At 37.2% G+C, this 22,959-nt stretch overlaps 1 protein-coding gene across 1 annotated transcript in view; it reads right to left on the bottom strand.

Moving 5' to 3' along the window:
* si:ch211-186j3.6 (neural-cadherin) overlaps nt 1–22,959 on the bottom strand; it is a 285,200-nt gene that overhangs the window by 38,466 nt on the left and 223,775 nt on the right. The window contains exons 24-28 of the mRNA XM_046840706.1: nt 18,023–18,150; nt 17,149–17,276; nt 14,903–15,026; nt 11,676–11,856; nt 10,402–10,568 (exon numbers count right to left, since the gene is read on the bottom strand). Coding sequence (XP_046696662.1) covers nt 10,402–10,568; nt 11,676–11,856; nt 14,903–15,026; nt 17,149–17,276; nt 18,023–18,150 — 728 coding nt within the window. The remainder of the gene's footprint in view (nt 1–10,401; nt 10,569–11,675; nt 11,857–14,902; nt 15,027–17,148; nt 17,277–18,022; nt 18,151–22,959) is intronic.

Raw genomic sequence — 22,959 nt, 5'->3', positions numbered from 1 at the left:
AATTAAAGATATAGTGGTGTACGCTTGCTTTTTTGCCTTGGGTGGTGCAGAGCTGATTTTGGACATTTCCACTGAGACCCAGCATGCCTTTGAATGCACCCCATAAACTCCTCTATTACCCCTGTAGCTTCTGTGTACTGAGGAGCATCGGTTAATAAAGCACTGGGTTATACATCAGTGTTGAAGCTCATTGAAATTCAATGCCATGCATCTAATTTGATATGGAAAAAAAAGAAAGGGTTGAGACCCTCAGATCTGGACAGGTTATTGAAATCCTACATCTGCATTGTTTTTTTTTTTTTTTCTCTTTTGCATCTTTTGCTGCTTGTTATCTGACAGGATTGAAAGACTCTCCAATAGGCATTCTGTATCATTTTTTCCCCCTGTCTAATCACACAATTCACAAACAAACCCCAATTAACAACAACAAATGAGACTTTCTTTGGCTTGCATGCACAACCATGCGGCAATTTGTTCCCCAGACTGGAGGCTGACTCCGAAAAACCGTTTAATTATACACATCGTTTTCGGAACACAGTAGAATGTTTTGCTTGTCGCTTCCTCTCATCTTGATGCGGAGATGATAATGTAAGGCCGTCTTTGCTGGAAATTCCTGCTGAGCTTTTGCTGGTGATAATCCAATCGTAAAAAAATAATAAAATAAATAAAATAAATAAAAAAAAACAGGCAAATGCTAAATAGGCAGCATCGCATCACATCAATTAGCACTGTTGCTGGGGTAATTGACAGGAGAGCAGCGGGGGAGAAACCTAGCTCTGCATGGGAGATGAGCGCGGCATCGTTTTCAGGATCGAAGCTTAATAAAATACACGGGACGCCGAGCCGTGATGCTTCACATGAGTCACATTAGCCTGCCACAGGAGACAATATATGATAACGCACAGATTGCTGGCAAGACTATTATAATACATGCTTTAAATAAATCAATGCAGATGCATATTAGTCAGACAGAGAGAGAGAAGGAATAGAAAGACCAAAGATACACAGATAAAGCACTGATTACCAAATGAAATATATAGGCGTTGGGTAAAAAAAAAATAGAGAAAAGTCAGAAAAAAAAAGAAATCACACTAATCATGTGAGCTTCGGAATCGCATGTATTTTAAGTGTCTGTCTGTCAACGGCATATTAATGCCTCTGTGATTAAAGACAAACACACCACTCAACACCAACGTTACACCGCTGTGGTGACAGCGTTCTCCAAGACAAACAGATGGGCTGTGCTGCAACACACACGGGAAACTAATAATCTTTAAGTCTCGCCAATTACCGCTACTCAAACACTGCGTAAATGTTAGCAGCGGGTATTTAAAGAAAAAAAAAACAACACAAACAACAACAACAAAAAAATCCACCACGTTTCATGTACAATACAAGCTGCCTTAATGTTGCTCATAGCATCAGCAGAGGGAAAAAACACTAGCAGAGGAATGGATATAGAATTGGATAAAGATAAAAAATATGGACAAAATGAAAGAAATAAAAACAACAAACTGTGCACAGCTGGAGATGAGGACAAGTCCCAGCCCAATAATGCACATGGTGGACACCATGCCAGGGAGAATGTGTGTGTAAGATAGCTGTATAAGAGATAAACAGAGAGCTGGGGATACAGAAGAAGTGTGTGAAGGAAATGAAGGGGTAAATAGGAGAGAAAGGACAGAGAAGGGATTGAAAAAGACAGAAATAAAAAGAGATGAAGCAATAAATCCCTTGCTTCCTTCAGTATCTAATAAGGAGATGTGTTTTCTAAGCAAAAGCACTTCATTAGAAACAGGAAAGCAATACTGGGGAAGGTATTCCTTTTGAGGTTGTGATTCATGTTGACGTGATCGCTTCACGCCATTCCTGGTGATTTTTATTTATTTTTTTTTTTTGCAGGGAATCTCCATTCTACCACATTTCTGAGGTTTTGGACTAGATCAGATTTACTGATACAGATGACTGTAAAGGCTGAGCTGAACAACACCAATTTCATTAAAAAAAATTTATAATAATAATATAATAATATATATTCCTTGACTAGAAACTTTTCTCTTGCTTGTTGCCAGGCAATTTTTAATGTTTTTTTACAAGCTGGTTAACCAACAGAATTATGAGATCTATAGTATTGTAAAAACGAATTTAGACCATTGAGGCATCCTGTATGGTTATGCTGCCTTACAGTTGCTTGAATAAGAGCATTCAAGGGATACATTTCCTTCAATCATGCCTCAATGCCTTTCTGCCTTCCTTAATAAAATCAAGGCAAAATTTTTTTATTCTGGATGCACCTATAAAGAGAGGACCAAAGAGAAATAATAATATCAATTGTGTGTTTGTGAGAAAGAGAAGGATTGATAACCCTTTTCTACTAACCCAGGTTTATGCCACAGAACTACATTTCCCAGCAGCAACATGCGGTTCACCGCATCTGTTGTATCTTGTTTTGTTTTCCCATGTTTTCTTTATTGCTCTGGCTTGGTTGAACTTGTTCATATTTATGATTGTGTTTTGTTTGTTTTTATTGTCACTTTTTGCATCAAAATTTTTTTTTTGAGGCAGAAAGGTGTCAAGTCAAAGTAGAATTCAAGATGTTCAAGTCTTGTTTATTATCTGTTTTTTTTTTTGTTTATATCATTATCATATTTCTTAATATCTATTGCATAAGAGGTGTTCAAGTCTCAGGACTTTTGAATTTATAAAATAAAAAATAAAAATGTTTTTCAAGGAGTGAAAACTGCATTTATTTTTGGACATACTCCCTTGCTACATTTATACACTTATCCCAGAGTTGAACTAATGCCTAGAAAAATTCGGCATAGAAAGATTTTTCAGTAATCCTGAACCATGACTGGGATCATCACTGACAGACGATCGAAACGTTTACACCATTCAAATGCCCGACTGCAGCTAAGTGTCTCGTCACGGTACTTTGCTTTGTAGATATCTTTTGTAGATATCTTTAGGTTTTACGCCTTTTTTTGCAAGAAACTTCACCACACAATGTTCCATGCACGCACTAACACTGTTGACTGCCATCTTGATTAATAGTCTCTGGACCGGCCGGCGACTTGTGCGACGCCTTTCAGCAACAGGAAACGCTAGCCACTTACTACCTCATGTATTGCTGCCATGCTAACATCCATTTTTAGACCTGTTACATTACAATTCCTGGTTTGACTTAAACGCCCCTCGTATATTGTTTTTTTTGTGTGTGTTTTTTTATTCATCTAAATCTAAAATGTCCAAAATAAATACTGCCTTACATTTACAATATTTGGCAGACGCCCATATCCAGAGCAACTTACAATTATCTAATTTGAGGGTTAAGGGGCTTGCTCGGGGGCCCAGCGTTGGCAGCTTAGGAGTGCTGGGATTTTGAGCTCATGACCTTTTAATTAGATGTCGCACATTTTAACCACTGGGCTATCACCTACACCTCACTTTGCCTTGGCTTTATTCAGAGGCAGGAGAAAATCTAATTCGAAATAAATGCAGCTGACTATGAGGCAACATAAAGTACAAGAAAAAAAAGATCAGAAAGCAAAAGGAGCAGTTTATAGTTACCAAATATGTATACATTTTTTCCTAACATTGCTGTGTTTGTGGTTTTATTCAATGTTGGCCACCAGTCTCAAACTTCCTTACATACATTTCCTTACTCTGTTAATATTGATCTTTTTCAGTACTTACTAACATGACTTTTTACCTACTGCATGTCATAAAAAACTTTTTTTTATTATTCACTGCATCCCTCAATCATCATTCTTTTCCCTCTGAGGGAATTTTTACCATTAGACTGCTTCAAGCTGTGTATTTCAGGCCGCTCCACACCTGTTAGTCTGTTTACCGGCTCTGAATCCAGAGTGAAAATTGATACCTTTTGTAGGTTTGCTATTTGATTTGGTACGGATGCACACAGAGCACATAATTAAATCATAGAAAAACAGTAAGTATAGTGAGTGTAAGGCTGAAAATGTATTTAAAAAAAAAACAATTCAATTTTTTCAGCCGTGGGTAGTGTGCATTGATCACTCGAGCTTGAGTAACAAAGATTCAGGAATGGTTAAATGATTCTGTAAATAATTAAACCATACTGTATTGTGCATTGTACCCAGTGTTTGTCTTTTAGTACATATAAATAGATAGATACTTTATAGGGGAAATTGCTAAACTGTCCAGAACACTTTGCATTTCTGTAGCTCTACACTCCGCTAGCTCAGTTTATGACTTGTGGCTCTGTTCAGCAGCTCACACTTTGAAAAATGCTGCAACTCAAAATATATGGCAGGTTTACTTCACTTCCTGTTTATTCAGGGTGAATGAATTTCTCATTGCAATTGAACCAAATTACACCACACCTGAATATGACACCTGAACAAAATGCACAAGGGGAAAAAAACCCATCAGGAATTCTATCTAATCTGTATGACTGGTAAACAGCAATGTATCTCAAACTTTGAGGTGGATGGGCAGAAAAAGCAGAAGGGCACACTGGGTTGCAATTGTATCAGCCAAGCATGGAAAGTGCAGTCCCTCATCTCATTTAAGGGCCTTGCTTAAGGGCCCAGCACCGGCAGCTTGGTGTTGCTGGGATTTAAACTGAAATCCAACATCCTAACCATTGAACTAACACCTTCCTGATGCCAGAAAGCAAAATTTCTCATCAGGATTCATGAAAATCTCAATGAATCTGATGTTCTTCCATGGCCTACACAGTCACTGGATCTGAATCCAGTAAAACATCTTTGGGATTTGGAAAAGTGTGATTTACAGTGGACTTTAAATGGTTCCTTAGTGACTATAAACTGTTCCCCTGTTGTTGACAGATTTTTCACAAGCTGGTTGACCAACAGAATTATGGGTTATACTGTATATAGGCCAGTGAAATGTCCTGTATGTTTATGCTGCCTTACAGTCAGCTGAATAACGGTATTCAGTACATACTTTTACTTCACACATGACTTGATGCCTTCCTGCTTCTGAATAAAACCAACGCAGCATTTTTTTTTTGGATGCATATACTGTATAAAGAGGGGGCAAAGAGAAAAAGGGAAAATAATGAAATAGATTGTAAAAGAAAGAATGCAAGAAAGCAAGAAAGCAAGAAAGAAAGAAAGAAAGAAATAAAAGAAGGAAAATGAATACTAAAATGTACTCTATAAAAACGAATAAAAAAAAAAAACACAAAATAACTAACAGATTAAAAAGAAAGAAAAAAATCATCAAGTAGAAAAAAGAAAGAAAGAAAGAAAGAAAGAAAAAAAGAAAGAAAGAAAGAAAGAAAGAAAAAAGAGAAAATTAATAACCATTTTCTACTGACAGGGTCATTCTCAGTTAATCCTACAAAACATCTCCAGGTTACGTATGTAACCCTAGTTCCCCGAGAGAATGAGAAGCTGCGTCGGAACGCTTTGGGAACGTGACTGCGTTGTCCATGCTCTGAGTAAATGAGTCTAATCAGTACAAATTGAAGCCAGGCTGTCACCATCGGGGTGACGTCACGACCAGGGAGTATAAAGCGCACCTGAAGAGAAGAATGCTTCAGTTTCTGTAACCATTAAGGAAGCACTGAAGGGGCGCCGGAGGTGTGACTAGAAATGCAGCATCTTGTTCCCTCAGGAAACTAGGGTTACATATGTAACCTAGAGACGTTTCCTTTCAGGAACTCGAGCTGCATCGGAACACTTTGAGAACGAGAGTCCAATAACACCACACCGACCAGTCCCTGACTAGTGTCCCTGACTAGATGAAAAGTTGTTCTGACTTTTTCCAGGGACTTGTACGATGAATGTAACAGTCCAGCGCTCGGACCGGTTCAACCTCTCCCGGTCTGGGGTCAGGAATGAAGGAGGGTTGAATGCCTTGAGCCTGCCAGGTCGTGGGTTAACCGAGGGCACCTTAGGGCCCTTTGTCTGAGTGCACCTTAGTAAACTTCAGGAAAAAAAAGGGGCCACAAAGAGGGCCTGTAAATCACCTACTCTCCTCAGAGTGCAGATGGCCAGCAAGAAAACGGTCTTGAACTCTCGGCCAAAGGCTCAAAGGGGAGTTTAGATAGAGCCTCCAACACTACCAGGTCCCAACCAGGCACTCTGAGACACACCGGAGGGTGCAGTGGAGAAAACACGTCAGGAATGGGTCTCTGCCCAGTGAATGCCCAGACACGGGGGTGTGATACACCAAGAAACTCCAGCACTAAACCAACCGGCCAGAGGACTGGGTCGAATCGGTGCCGAGAGCACCATGCAGTGAACAGATGCCATCTCATGGCATACAATCTCCTTGTGGAGGAAGCTCTGGATTGGAGAAAGGTCTCTACCACCTCGGTGGAAAGACCACCGCAGAGCTACCAGGAGGAGACGGACTCCATCCCAGCAAATTCTCTCCAAAACTCCCAAAAACAGCGTGATGGGGGAAGGCGTCAAGACGCAGCCTCGGCCACAGTTGTGCCACAGCATCCAGTTCCAAAGGGGCAGGTGGATATAGGGAGAACCATAGGGCTTTTGCCAAAATCTCCAAAAAACGCTCCACCACCTGGGGGTGGAGGCGCCACTTCTCGGGCTTGGATCCTGACCCCGGGCTCTAAGCCACCACTGAAGGGGTCTCATGTACAGGAGGCCAAGTGGAATGACACTGGACACTGCTGCCATAAGCCCAAGCAGTCTCTGGAACTGCTTTACAGTGAGTGACTGTCCTTCTCTGACCTTCCTGACCGCCATGAGGATGGACGCTTTGTGTGCAGAGGAAAACTGTGTGCACATAGTCACCAGATTCCAAATGATGCAGAGAAAGGTGGTTCTCTGTAATCGAGAAAGCACACTCTTCCAGGTATTCACCCGAAAGCCCAGCTCCTTTATGTGAGCGAGAACGACATCTTGATGCCAGACTGCTAACTGCTCTGATTGAGCTAATATCAACCAATCGTCAATATAATTGAGGATACAGATGCCCTGAAGTCTCATTGGAGCCAGACTTTGTAAAGGTGTGGGGTGACAGGGCAAGGCCGAAATGAAGAACCCGATATTGGAATGCTTTGACCCCAAAAGCAAAACTCAGGAACTTCCTGTAAGAAGGGAGGATGGGTATGTAAAAGTACGCATCCTTTAAATCTACTGTGACAATCCAATCCTCAGATCTGATCTGAGACACGACCTGCTACCCTAAACCGGACCCTAAATCGGAGCCTTATTAAAGAGCGGTTCAGCTGACGTAGATCTAGGATAGGACACAACCCACTGTCCTTTTGGGAACTATGAAGTACTGGCTGTAGAACCCGGACTCTCTGAGGGACCACCTCAATGGCCTCCTTCCTCAGGAGAGTATATACTTCTCGTTCCAGGACCAGAGCCTGCATGCTTCTTACATTGACCTGGTGAGACCCGAACTTAATCGCGTAGACACGTCTGGCAAAGCCCTCCAGGCTGCCAGATTCTCCCTTAAGGGTATCAGTCTCTCGAGACTGACCTCCGGTGTGTCTAGAGCCGGGGCAGTGCCCAAACGCAGCTCTAGAAAGAGACCTTCTGGTCCGCTCTGTCTTTGCACTTGGCGGTACGAAGTGCTGTGTTGGGGTTAGGGCTATGCGACGGAACCGGTCGACTATTGAATCAACGGTGTCGCCGAACAAGCCCAAAGGAGGGAGTGGGGCGTCCAGCACCATGACCTTGTCCCTGTCCGGTCTCTTGGTCAGCTTGGTATGTCTGCAGTACCGACATGGTGTGCAAACACTCAGCGGCCTGACCTGCTGAGGCATAAGCCTTACCCACCAGCGTCGAGGTAGTGCGCAGGGGCTTGGTGGGTAATGTCGGGGGTTTTAGGGAAGATGCCACACCCAGGGAGAGATAGCGTGCTAGCGTCTCTTCAACCCGTGGCATGACACTATAGCCATAATCCCTAAACCCAGACACATTGGAATAAACTGCGGTCTTGGTGCTGAAGAGGCGGGACAAGAAAAGCTGCGCCCAGGATCTATAAGCAAACCCCAGGAACCGGAGTGCCTCAGCAAGAATGGGAGCGGAACCGCCAGGAGTGGGGGCGTTCTTCTCAAAGAGCACCCGCTGGGAGCGGAGCAGCCGCATAGGCATGCGGGCGCAGTGTTAGCAATCTCTCGAGAGCCAAAATTGCATGCTCCACTCTCAAAGAAGCCATACACAAGCTGTGTGTATCCCTTCACGAAATGAAGCGAGGACAGGGAGAAGCACACAATTCTAAATGCTTTTTTTTTTTTTTTACAAACAGACAGACAAACATTACATTTCACACAGAGTGCTTCATGAACACAACAGAAGTTGAAGCAGTCTTCTCTCCAGGTGCGCTTTATACTCCCTGGTCGTGACGTCGCCCCGCCGGTGACAGCCTGTCTTCAATTTTGACTGATTTGACTCATTACTCAGAGCATGGACAACGCAGTCACGTTCCTAAAGTGTTCCGACGTGGCTTGAGTTCCTGAAAGGGAACTAAATTTCATGTCACATGACTGCACTATTCTCTAATTTATGTTTAGTTACCACTTGTATCTAAGCTCACGGTTCACTGCATTTTGGTCCCCATTTTGTCTTCCAATGCTGTTTCTTTTGTTCATCTTGATCATGTGTATGATTCTGTTTTGTTCCATTCCATTACATAGAAACTAGAAACAAACACAATCCATGTCCCTTAGTCATTCAATATTTTCACAATTTATTTTCCTTTTTTAAATACATATACTGTATGCACAAAAGTTTGTGGACACCTGACCATAAGATTTGTGTGCTTTTTGAATGTGAATCTTAATCCACATTTAGGCATCTTTTGCTGTTATAATGGCTTTCACTCTTCTGTGAAGATGATCCACTAGCTTTTGGAGTGTGCTTGTGGAGATTTGTGCTCTTCAAGCTAAAGGAAAATAAGTTGTTTTTGTGGTGTGAGGTTTTGGTCCTGATGGACTGTAACCTCCTGCCAGAAGTTGTCACAATCCTAGCTGCCAACTTCAGGGTCTCGAAATTATACAGATCCTGTAGAGGTGGCAGATTGCAGCCAATCACCTTCCCAGCAAAATGTCAGTCTGCCTTTTTCTTTAGCAGTAGCAGCAGTGTACCAGAGGGTGATGAGGAGGTGAGTATAGACTCCATTATTTACTTTGGGGACTGACACAGGAAGTACAACCTCTGGTGTGCTGTTTTTAATTAGAGAGATAATGCTCAGCTCCTACTTGAGGTCCTGAGATATGATGGTGGCGCTGTGTTCTTCTTGAAGTCTATCACCATCTCCACTGTTTTAACAGCATTGAGCTCCAGGTTCTTCTTCATCCAAAGACATCAGATACAAGGGTGTTTCCAACTCTCTGGTAACAGTTTAGGAGAGAATTCATATGAGAGAGGTAATAGCTCAGTTGATAGGGTTACTGAAGTCGGAAGGTTTTGGATTCAAACCCTGATATCACCAAGCTGCCACTTTTTGGGCCCTTGAGAAATGCTTCATGCTCCAGGGGCACTGTATCATGGTTGACCCTGCATTTTGCCCCCAGCTTCCTAACATCACCGGGATATAAGAGGAAATAATTTCACTGTGCTGTACATGTCACACTGTACATGTCACACTTATAAAGCACCTTTTTTCACCTTTCATAAGGCTGGAACAGTTGGTGTACCTAAACTTTGATCATGTAGTATATATGGTGTCTCATTTGGAGAGCTGGTAAGCTACAGCACCACCCTATTTCATGGCTGGTAAAAAAAAAATTGCTATGAGTCTGGAATCGTAGCATGAAAAAAGCTCGCATTAATTTGTAAAAATAATTAAAATAATAGACAATGCAGCTTTAGGAGAAATATGGATGGTTAAGGTGCCCCACCCACCCACACACACACACACACACACACACACACACACACACACACACACACACACACATACACACAATCTGAATGGACTATGTAAATCCTAAGTGGAGGACAGCCCTAATAATTATATAATGAAATCATCATTACAAAATATTATTACTAGAATTATTTAAAATGTTATTTTATTTCAAAAAATATAAGTAAAATGTAAATAAGTGTATGCCTATATATTACAGTTTTCAGCTTTGGATGGCAAAACAGTTTTCTGATATAAGTCCAAAGTGAAAATAAAAGATACACCTCCAAAGTTGGTTTTCATATCGTGTGTGTGCCCTGCTGTGAAACTCCTACATCTGTTTATGTAACGAATAATCTCTTAAACCGATAAAGGGGGCCAGGTCTTACAGAAGGTTCCCTGGAATGTGCACCATGCAAAGGGCAAAAAAAAAAGAGAGAAAGTGTGTGATAGAGAAACAGAGGAACGGAAAGAAAGGAAAAGAGAGACACATACACACACACACACACACACACACACACACACACACACACACACACACACACACACACACACATCCCTCACCTCCAGTCGGATGAACTCGTTCTGTGCCGCAGAGAGCAGAGTGAGGATGGAGCTGCTGTGTTTGCGAGTTCGGATCAGGACCTGCACCTGCGTGTGTCTGGCTTGAAGCGGCCCAGAAAGCTGATAATGCACATAGCTCCTGCCATCAAAGGAATACTCAGGAAGCTCTGTCAATCACACACACACACACACACACACACACACACACACACACACACACACACACACACACAGTTAATAGCTAAGCACTTGAAGACGGTCGAGAAATCAGGACTCAGGAACGATGCGTGCACTCTCTTGTGATGTTTCCTTCATGTTACATAAACACGACCTACTGTACAGTTCATAAGACTTCAAAAAGCTTCTGATTTCTTTTCCTGCCAAACCAGCATCGGCTGCTCGCATGTTCTCCTCCTACACATTACTGTCATTTAAAGGCCCTGTTTCGGTTCCACACGGACAAAGAGGAAAAAAAAAGATTTCCAAACTTCCGCTTTTTCACAAATGTCACTGTAATCATAGCACTGTAATGACTGGATTTTCAGTGCACTGGTGGATTTAATGGCACCTTACCAGTGTGGACAGCAAGGAAGTGAATGGAATTCGTTACTGTACTTAAGTAAATTGTTCGGGTATCTGTACTTTACTAAAGTATTTCCGTTAATTTTACTTTAAATTCACTACATTTCAAAGTCGAATATTTAATTTGACATATTTTTTACTACATTTTGTGAAATCAGTCGTTCCTTTTTATTTATGAGTGGATAAAAACTGGTCAAACACGCAGCAAACCACCAATCAGGGTCGAGCATGAGCGCTGTTTTGAACTTGTTTTGATTGTCGCTTGTCGGTGTCTACTTAACACTAACATACAGTTCAGCGTCAGTTCAACAGCAAGCAGAACACTTTGAGAGGAATAAACGATGCAAGAATCTTCTGACTCTGACTTGCTACAACACCCGTGACCTTATTTACACGATTTTTTGGAAGTAGTTGAAAAGAAGGTTTTGGTCTCATAATAATTTCAAATCTATTAATAGATCAGTGTGCTGAAAGTAACATTCGAGTCTTTTTATATAGACTGAGTTGATTAAGCAAAGAGTCTTGTGCTAAATATATGAAAAAGATAGCCATAATAAAATACATTTGAAGGCAAATACTTTTGTACTTTTACTCAAGTGAAAGTTTAAAGGGACACTTTTACTTTTACTGGAGTCATATACTGTACCTCTACTTTAACTCAAGTAAATGGTTCGTCCACCAACGTGCCTTACCCTGTTCACACTGATGCCCACTGTACCCAGCTATACACTGGCAGCTGAAGGAGCCCCATTCGCCATGGCAACGACCCCTGGTGCCACATGAGGGGAAGCCCATATTGACACAGCTCCTGTCTGTCATCAAGCAGCCAGGCGAGCTACTGGAGGAATCAGCTGGAGAACCAAGATCATACACCTGAGAAAAAAAGGTACAGACATAACTCTCTGTGTGTGTGTGTGTGTGTGTGTGTGTGTGTGTGTGTGTGTGTGTGTGTGTGTGTGTTTGCACGTGATGACAATGACAATGGTTATGGTGTTAAGACTAACCCTTGGAGCTTGTCAAAGATAACAAAAGAGCTTGTTGTAATTACATTTAGGTTTGTAGGCAAATGAATAATAATTGTATTACAATTTGTCGTGCATACAGAATGTTTTGCCAGCGACTGTTTTTCTGGCTTTTTGTCTTATTTTTGGCACGGAAAAAAGAGAAAAAAAATGAAGCAAACAAACGAACAAAAAAAACATTGATACATGCTCAACACATCACATCTAATATTTTAATATGATATTGTAAACAGTGCATCATTCTGAAGCTGAGGGCTAAAAGATTTCTGAAATATCCACCCAGATTGTACAAGTTTTTGGATGGAATTTATTTTGTGGAATTTATTTAAAGAAATGTTATATTTATATATATATTTTATTTTTTTTTATAATTTTATATAATTGATTAATCTAATATATATATATATATATATATATATATATATATATATATATATATATATATATATATATATATATATATATATATAAAATTTGTCCTTAATTTATTGGTTTGGTAAAGCACACACAGCGTCTAATTTCCTGAAAAGCAACGTAGGTTCCTACAAAAGGTTAAAAAAATATAACAAAATAAATTTTGTCCCAAAGGCCCTGATTTCTGTGTTTCAGTGTTTCGGAAAAGGTTTCTCTTCTAATGTATATATATAGTATATATCCTGGTATACCTAGTTTATGAGAAGTTTTATCTGCTAAAAATATGTATAATTTAAAAATGTCCTGAAAAATGTTTTCCAAATCACTGAAAGAGTTTTCAGGTACAAATATGTGTAATGTCTCTAATGTCCATGACATTTTCTGAATTGTAAAGTTTTCCCTGAAGCCTTTTATTTAAAAAAAAGTCAGGCAAGTCAGAATTGCTGCAATAGTTTGCTAAAAAACAAAAACAAAGTGTCTAATACCTGCTAAGGATGCATGCCTACAAAGACAGCATAAACAGCTGTCAGCCTCCATTTTGTGGCAACAGTTTGGCAAAGAGCCACATATGGCTGAGAAACTCAGGTTGTTAAGGTTTCTGTGTCCCTGAAAAGAGGAATAAAAAACGTCTAATTTCTTTAGTGTCAGGGTTCCTGAAACGGTTCCTCTGATACAAACATACACCTCAATAATTTCCTGAAAATTGCAGTGGTGAAGATGTTCCCTGACTGTCCCCCCAAGTCCTCACACAATAAGCAACAATAAGAAGTGTTTAAAAGTGATTTAAGAAGCCAAGTGGAACATTAAGTGGAAGAAGGAATGCCTTTAATTTTGTTTACGAGCTCACCATTATGCAGTGGAAATCACCCCGGTGAGATCAGAGCTCCATACATAGTTAGTTGTCTTCAAGTCCACTCTGAAGCAGTCTGCTTTACATGCTTTCCAAGTGTGGTGCAGTGTTTTTATTAGTGCAGCACATTAATATATTATTACTAGGGTGAAATTAACTTTAAGTGCAATGAAAAGGGGAAATATATTAGATGAGCTCGGGTGAGATTGGGTCACGGAAAAAAAAAGACGAAACCAAAATGATAAAAAAAAAAAAAAAAAACCAGAATGAGAAACTCAATGAAACGCTATGTCCTGTCCTGTCCTGTCTCCTAAACCTTACACGCTTTATTCCATGTCATGCTTCATGCTTCAAACCCACTGAACTTAAACACGGTTTAATCTCTTAACAAAACAGCCTTCTGTCTCTCTGTATGCTGCTTCCTCATACATCATTAGTAGATTTTAAGAAACGGTCTATATGCAAATTAACCTCAATATATCACTACATTATTCATTATTCACAGTCCTGTAATTGCTAAAAAAAAAAAAAGATTCACCTGACAAAACACTCAAGGGAAATCGACAGTGCTGTTAGCAAGTGACTCTGCTCATGTGACAAACCTGTAACAACCATGTAACATCTAGTAAATCAATGTACTGTAGCAACAAGAGAGTTTAATAAGTGAGTGTGTGCAAGTGAACATGACAGACACATTCAGTGTATTTTAACTTTTAAAGCTGTTAACTATTAAAATATTATGAAATGCAGTCAAACAAAAACATAAAACAACTAACAGAAAGAAGAAAAAGAAAAAAAGGAATCAGACAAAGAAAAGAAAGAAAGAAAGAAAGAAAGAAAGAAAGAAAGAAAAAAGAAAGAAAGAAAGAAAGAAAGAAAGAAAGAAAGAAAGATAACATGAGACTAATAAAATGAAAGTTGGTCAGTCAGTCAGAAAAAGACAAAGAAGAAATCGAAGGAAGGAATATAAACAATACATAAAATAAACAAAGAAATATAAATAAATGGATCAATCAGACAGGCAAAAAAAGAAAGAAGAAACAAAAAAATTACAAAAAATATATAATCAAATAAAAGAAAGAAAGAAAGAAAGAAAGAAAGAAAGAAAGAAAGAAAGAAAGAAAGAAAGAAAGAAAGAAAGAAAGAAAGAAAAGAAAGAAAGAAAGAAAAAAGAAAAAAGAAAGAAAGAAAGAAAGAAAGAAAGAAAGAAAGAAAGAAAGAAAGAAAGAAAGAAAAAAGAAAAAAGAAAGAAAAATGAAAGAAAGAAAGAACATGCAGTTATAAACAAATTAAAGAAAAAGAGATGCAAGGGAAAAATGTCAGAAAAAGAAAAATCAAAAAAGACAGAAAGAAAGAAAATGCAGTCATACAAGTGGAAAGAAAAAAGAGAATACAAAAAAGACATAATGAACTCAGTCAGTCAGAACGAAAAAAAATAAAATAAATAATAATCATTTATTTAAAAAAATTTGCAATATCACTTCTTTATTTTTTTTATTTATCTTTTTAATATATAAAATAAACAAATAAATAAATAAATCATAAAAAAAAAACGAAAGAAAGAAAGAAAGAAAGCTTATTTTGCTTTTTCTCTGTGTGATCACAGTTATTGGTGTTCTGCTGGAACTGCTACCTTGCTGTCGACCACGAGGTTGCTGATGCAGCCGGTGAAGTGTTTGTGCTGGAGCTGGGGGTAGATGTAGGGCACGTTCTCGTTCACTCCTCCCAGCTGCAGCACCTGCGTCCCATTCAGATGCCTGTGCACAGATCAGAGCTACTTTTACTTTTAGCACTGAGGCACTACACAGCCGGGGTGCTACTGAGAGCCAGTTCACATCTACTGATGCACTGAATCAATCGCTCAACCTCTTAACCCTAATCTCTAATGTGATTATCAGAAAATCAATATGCTACCACATTGATCCTTGACAAGGAAACATTGAATACTTTATAGATTAGCCACATCACACCAGTAATCACTGATACACTCCACTACTCCAACTGAGGATAAGGCAAGTTCAGGCTGCTTCAGGCTCATGTGGAATGCTTCGGGATCAAGACTACACAGAGTTCATGCACATACAGTAGTCGAAACGCTAACTGAGGAATTGCTCAAGAAATATTTCAAAGTTTGGTTTTGATGCTTCTAAAGTTGCTGGACTTTCAGAGCTGACTGCAGGACATTCTCAAACCCACTCCCACCTCCATATTGACCTGTTTACACTCGTTTGCTATTTTTTTTAAGAACTCAAGTTCATTTCATTTGGCCAGAAGTGCAGGAGAGCAGCACAAGCCGGGACAGCAATATTCTCTCCTGTATCAATCAGAGCAACATTATAAATGCTACTACTGCTGCTGCTGCTACTTATACTAAAACTATCCACACTACTACTATCCCTATTACTGCTACATTATTACTGTTACTATCTATACTACTATTATCCCTATTACTACTATTACACTTTTACTATTCATACAACTACTACTACTACTACTACTACTATTATCCCTGCTACTACACATTATTATTTGTTATTATTTATACTGATACCAGTATTATTATTATTAAACATGATACCATCCATACTTCTACTACTACTATGCTCATTATATCTACTAATACATCTATTGTTACTACCACCATTATCACTGTTACTATCCTTACTACTTCTTTCACTACTTCAGTCTTCATTTAAAGCAAGCTCTACTACAATCACTACTATTTTTTACTAGTACTATCCCTACTACATTCTTTACTATATCTACTATTATCCATACTACAATCTATACGGATACAATCCCTACTACTTCTACTACTATTATCATTATCACTGTTACTACTACTATCATTATTACTTTTACTGTCCATACTACTACTATCATTATCACAAATACTATCCATAATACTACTCTACTACTATCATTATCACATAAACTATCCATACTACTACTACTATCCATATTACTACTTCTAACATTATCACTGATACTATCCATAATACTACAACAACAACAACAACTACTACTACTACTACTACTACTACTACCATTATCACAAATACCATTTATACTACTACGATCATTATAACAAAAACTATCCATACGACTACTACTACTACTGCTACTACTACTATCCATATTACTACTTGTAACATTATCACTGTTACTATTAATACTACTACTTCTACTACTCCTACTTCTACTACTACTACTACAAACCCTATTATTTATTAGCACTGTTAATATCTGCACTACTACCCCTATTACTTCTACTGTCATTATTACTGACTGTCCATACTACATATATCAATTTTACCAATATAATCCATACTACCACTAATACTATAACTATTACTAATACTATCAGCAGCAGCTACTGTATACTAGCATTACCACTACTACTACTTCTACTAATATCTCAATTTTACCTACTAACACTACCATCCCTACTACCATTATCACTGTTACTATCCCTACATTACAGTGTGCACTAATACTACTAACTCACCTATCACTATCTAATATCACTACTAACTGTACTAGCATGATCCCAACTATAACATGTACTACTACTATAACGACCATTACTAGTACTCTCCATCCACATCTACAAATACAATACCTACTACTGCTGCTACTACTATGACTTCTCATTTTAATACTACTACTTTACTACTATGCCTACTATTAGTACTACTAACCCTATTACAGGTTACTACTAACTTTTCCTACTTCTATCTCTACTACTTCTACAATTACTTTTAGAATTAATACTATTACTATCACTATCACTACTATCGCACTATCACTACAATCTATTAATGAAAATCTTGAGCATCACAAAAGTTGTAAAAAATTATATTAAAATGTAAGTTTAACCTGTCCAGATTTGGTGTGACTCCCATCACCTCACAGGAAGTGTGGTCCTCGGTGGTCAGCCAACTGCCTACACCCTCCATCTCCATAACTGTTGCTCCAGCACAGCGGTCTAATGTGAAGCGTACATCCTGAGAGAGACAGAACAGCCGGCACACACACACACACACACACACACACACACACACACACACACACACACACACACACACACACACACAAAGAAACACATGCTTTATGAATCACAGATGTGATCTCAAGTTTAGGTGTAAAGTTCCACTTGACCATGGGTTTATTCTCTTTCTATCAGGCTGCTCTTCAGTGAAGAACTTTAAACCACAGGCTCACGACTATAACTGCAGTTTAAACACACACAAACTGAGGCAGATCTGCATTTAAAAAAACACTGAATCTACCCAGACTTCTCTTCTTTCCCACTTTACTTACAGCTTCACATAATGCAATTAGAGATGTTAAGCAATTCACATTCATACTTGCAAACACACTTCCTGTCAAGTTCTATTAGTTACAATACAATTAAACTTAATGCATGTCAAACAGATATGTGCAGTGAAGTGCAATATTCACAAACTGCCAGCGGGATGTTCACACGCTGCTTTTGATATGAAGTGAGCATTATAAATTCTTATCTGGAACTGACCCTGAAGCGCTTTCTTTTTTTTTGCCGAAATATTGCAAAATGCAGAAGGACACCACTTGAAGGATCTCCATCCACAGGTGGTATACACAGTATTATATATAGGTTTAGAATAAAAACAAATAGGAAGGTGTAAAAAGTTCAGACAAGGTAGAGCATGAAATTCCCCATGGGTTGTGGGGCTTGGTGGAGGTCCTGGTGCCACCCACACATGCCCACCTTGCTATTGCTCCTCACATCCAGTCTGTGCCACCGTCTGTCCGCTACATTCACGTTGCCCGGCAACTGCAGGACTAGAGTGCCCGAGCCGTGGTTTATCTTCAGGGTGGGAGTGCCGTCAATCAACTCTGAGAGATACAGACAGAGAAAACAGAGATGGGAGGAAGAAGAAAAAAATGTGTTGACCTTTTTATTGTTTCTTTTAACTAACATTATTTACTACATTAATATTTCTAAACATATAAGCAATAGGAAAATAATCTGAAAATATATACACTTTATATAATACACCTAATATTTCACTTACTATATCCACTTACTATAATAAACTTACTATAATAGATTTACTATATACACTTACTATATACACTTACTGTAATACACCTAATATAGTACACTTATTTTATACACTTACTATAATACATTTACTATATACACTTACTATGATAAACCTAATATAGTACACTTACTTTATACACTTACTCTAATACACTTACTATATACACTTACTATAATACATTTACTATATACACTTAGTATATACACTTACTATAATACACCTAATATACTACACTTACTTAATACACTTACTTTACACACTTACTATAATACATTTACTATATACACTTACTATAATAAACCTAATATAGTACACTTACTTTATACACTTACTATATAAACTTACTATATACACTTACTTTATACACTTACTTTATACACTTACTATATACACTTACTATATACACTTACTATAATACACTTACTATAATACACTTACTATAATACACTTACTATATACACTTACTATATACACTTACTATATACACTTACTATAATACACTTTCTATAATACACTTACTATAATACACTTACTATAATACACTTACTATATACACTTACTATATACACTTACTATATACACTTTCTATAATACACTTACTATAATACACTTACTATAATACACTTACTATAATACACTTACTATAATACACTTACTATATACACTTACTATATACACTTACTATATACACTTACTATAATACACTTACTATATACACTTACTATATACACTTACTATAATACACTTACTATAATACACTTACTATAATACACTTACTATAATACACTTACTATATACACTTACTATAATACACTTACTATAATACACTTACTATAATACACTTACTATATACACTTACTATATACACTTACTATATACACTTACTATATACACTTACTATATACACTTACTATAATACACTTTCTATAATACACTTACTATAATACACTTACTATAATACACTTACTATATATACACTTACTATATACACTTACTATATACACTTACTATATACACTTTCTATAATACACTTACTATAATACACTTACTATAATACACTTACTATAATACACTTACTATAATACACTTACTATATACACTTACTATATACACTTACTATATACACTTTCTATAATACACTTACTATAATACACTTACTATATACACTTACTATATACTTACTATATACACTTACTATATACACTTACTATATACACTTACTATAATACACTTTCTATAATACACTTACTATATACACTATATACACTTACTATAATACACTTACTATATACACTTACTATATACACTTACTATATACACTTACTATATACACTTACTATAATACACTTACTATAATACACTTACTATAATACACTTACTATAATACACTTACTATATACACTTACTATATACACTTACTATATACACTTTCTATAATACACTTACTATAATACACTTACTATATACACTTACTATATACTTACTATATACACTTACTATATACACTTACTATATACACTTACTATAATACACTTTCTATAATACACTTACTATATACACTATATACACTTACTATAATACACTTACTATATACACTTACTATATACACTTACTATATACACTTACTATATACACTTTCTATAATACACTTACTATAATACACTTACTATAATACACTTACTATAATACACTTACTATATACACTTACTATATACACTTACTATATACACTTTCTATAATACACTTACTATAATACACTTACTATATACACTTACTATATACACTTACTATATACACTTTCTATAATAAACTTTCTTTCGGCTTCTCCCGTTAGGGGTCGCCACAGCGGATCCTCCGCATGTTTTGATTTGGCATATGTTTTACGCTGGATGCCCTTCCTAACGCAACCCTCCCCAATTTATCCGGGCTTGGGACCGGCACTGAGAGTGGCTGGGGATGGTTCCCTGACCGGGAATCGAACCCGGGTCGCAGCGGTGAGAGCGCTGCATCTTAACCATACACTTTCTATAATACACTTACTAAATACACTTACTAAATACACTTACTAAATACACGTACTTACTAAATACACGTACTTACTAAATACACTTACTAAATACACTTACTAAATACACTTACTAAATACACTTATTATATACACTTACTATATACACTTACTATATACACTTACTATAATACACTTACTAAATACACTTACTTTATACACTTATTATATACACTTACTATAATACACTTACTATATACACTTACTATTATACACTTACTATAATACACTTACTATAATACACTTACTATAATACACTTACTATATACACTTACTAAATACACTTACTATAATACACTTACTATATACACTTACTATATACACTTAATATATACACTTAATATATACACTTACTATATACACTTACTATATACACTTACTACTATATACTATATACACCCACTGAATTTTACAAATATTTTTATTTTTAACATAAATAAGCCGCACCTGTCTGTAAGCCGCTGTCTACACTAATGAACTTTACACAGGCTTTAACGAAAGACACGTTACACACGGTGTAACGGGTGAAATATGTTGCGCTTTCTTTAGGAGCATAGCGGTATTTTGGGAAAAGACCGGCACAGCTTTTTTCCAGTATTACTGCGTGTGTTCAAGACGAGGATTAAGTGTTTATTATTTTCTGATGCTGATTTCTAAGTTTCTTTGACTAACCCGTAACGCTGTTGCCAAGAAAAATAAAAAAGCACGAGTTTTGGAAACCTGTCTGTGCTGATATGATTTTTGTTGCAACTGGAGTTACAACTCGAGCTATCCCTTTACCCAGACTCAACGCGCTACAACGGCTTGTATCTAAACAGTAGCCAACCAAGTAAATCATTGTTCACTGACTTTCTCCTTCCCTTCACAACTATTTATCTCGGGGGTTTATTTTTTGGCATCGTCATGCATTTAAAAAAAAAAACGTTTTTTTTCCCGATGCCCTGCAGCTCAGAACACAGGTAAGGTGCGTTTTTTTGTTTCTGTTCGGAAATTTAATTGGTCTAATGTTATGTTGTTCAGTTTTTTGGCTTGAAGTTTGTGAAACCGGGAAAAACCCAGGAAAAATTCATAAATAAGCCGCTTCGTTGTTTAAGCCACGGTGTTCAAAATGTAGGAAAAAAGTAGCGGCTTATAGTCCGAAAAATACGGTACACTTACTCTAATACACTTACTATATACACTTACTATAATACACCTAATATAATACACTTACTATATACACTTAATATAATACACTTACTATATACACTTAATATAATACACTTAATATAATACACCTAATATAGTAATACTCATATATAATACACCTAATATAGTAATACTCTTACTATATACACTTACTATAATACAGCTACTATATACATTTACTATATACACTCACACTTCACTACTCTGTCTTTTATTTGTGTCCTTTCATGTTTCTCAGTTCTCCAAATTCCTTTCCTCAGGTTATTCCTCAGGTTAATGGATTTCCTTATATGTCATTTATTCTTTTGTTTCTTTCCATTCAGTTGGTTTTGTATGTTTGCATGTTATTTCATTAAAAGTCATCCGCACTTGCGTTATATCCGCTCCTGCTTCTCTGATTATTACATGACATGATGGCATAAATGTACGGCACTTCTTACTAATAGCTTTACTATAAATCCGTAAATCTTTTAGTACAGGAATATAAGTGCATGACTGCACATTTACTTACAGATTGTTTTTTATATTGTGTAAGCATTAAATAATACTTAATAACCTGCTTCGCTTTATAAGCTTTTGAGAGTTACGCCCAGATACTGCAGTAGGAGAGAGGCAACAAACCGTGCACACGATTCTGTAATTATAGTACAAAAACAAAAATATTAAGAAAAGTTTGCTTTTATCTGAGCTAGTCGATTGGTAAATTAAAAATTAATGAGGCAACAGAGACTCCCCTCGGCTTTGAACAGTTAGACTGACGTTCTGAGCGTGAGCATGGAGCGATCCTGCATTAATCAGTTTGGCCTCGACAGCAGACCGCCCTTGTAAAGATACCTTCAAGTCAAGCTGCATTTTTCATCTTGATCTCTGCCATCTTTTCCTTTTACAATCGTTTCTGGCTTTTTCTCATTAATGGTCAGTTTTTAAAAGATGAACACGTTCTGGATATAATCGGGTTCAGGGAATGCACTGATGCTCCAAGAGGGCAAAGGTTAGCCAAAGCATGATTAAAGCCTGTGACATGTATATTAGCACATTCAATTACTATATAATAAGGGAAATCAGTTCAGCTGATCCAAGCAGTGGATCAGAATCAGAAATATTTGACTTTGAAATTGCGGCGTGTATGAGCTTGAGAAGTGCTTAGTGCTATTGATTTTTTTTTTTTTTACTTCAAAGATCAGCAGTGCAATGTCAGATAAAAATGTGATAAAAAAGAAAGAAACTTCTAGAATAAAAAACACAGTGATCATTATAAACATGCAGTCCTAACGATACAATAAAAAAGTCCACACTCCCTTATTAAAATGACTTAATTTATTCTACCAATGTAGAAACAAAAAA

Source organism: Silurus meridionalis, chromosome 26 (genome assembly GCF_014805685.1).
Source record: "Silurus meridionalis isolate SWU-2019-XX chromosome 26, ASM1480568v1, whole genome shotgun sequence".
NCBI lineage: Eukaryota > Metazoa > Chordata > Actinopteri > Siluriformes > Siluridae > Silurus > Silurus meridionalis.
The sequence above is the reverse complement of the archived record's forward strand: the minus strand, read 5'-3'. Positions and strand labels throughout refer to the sequence as shown.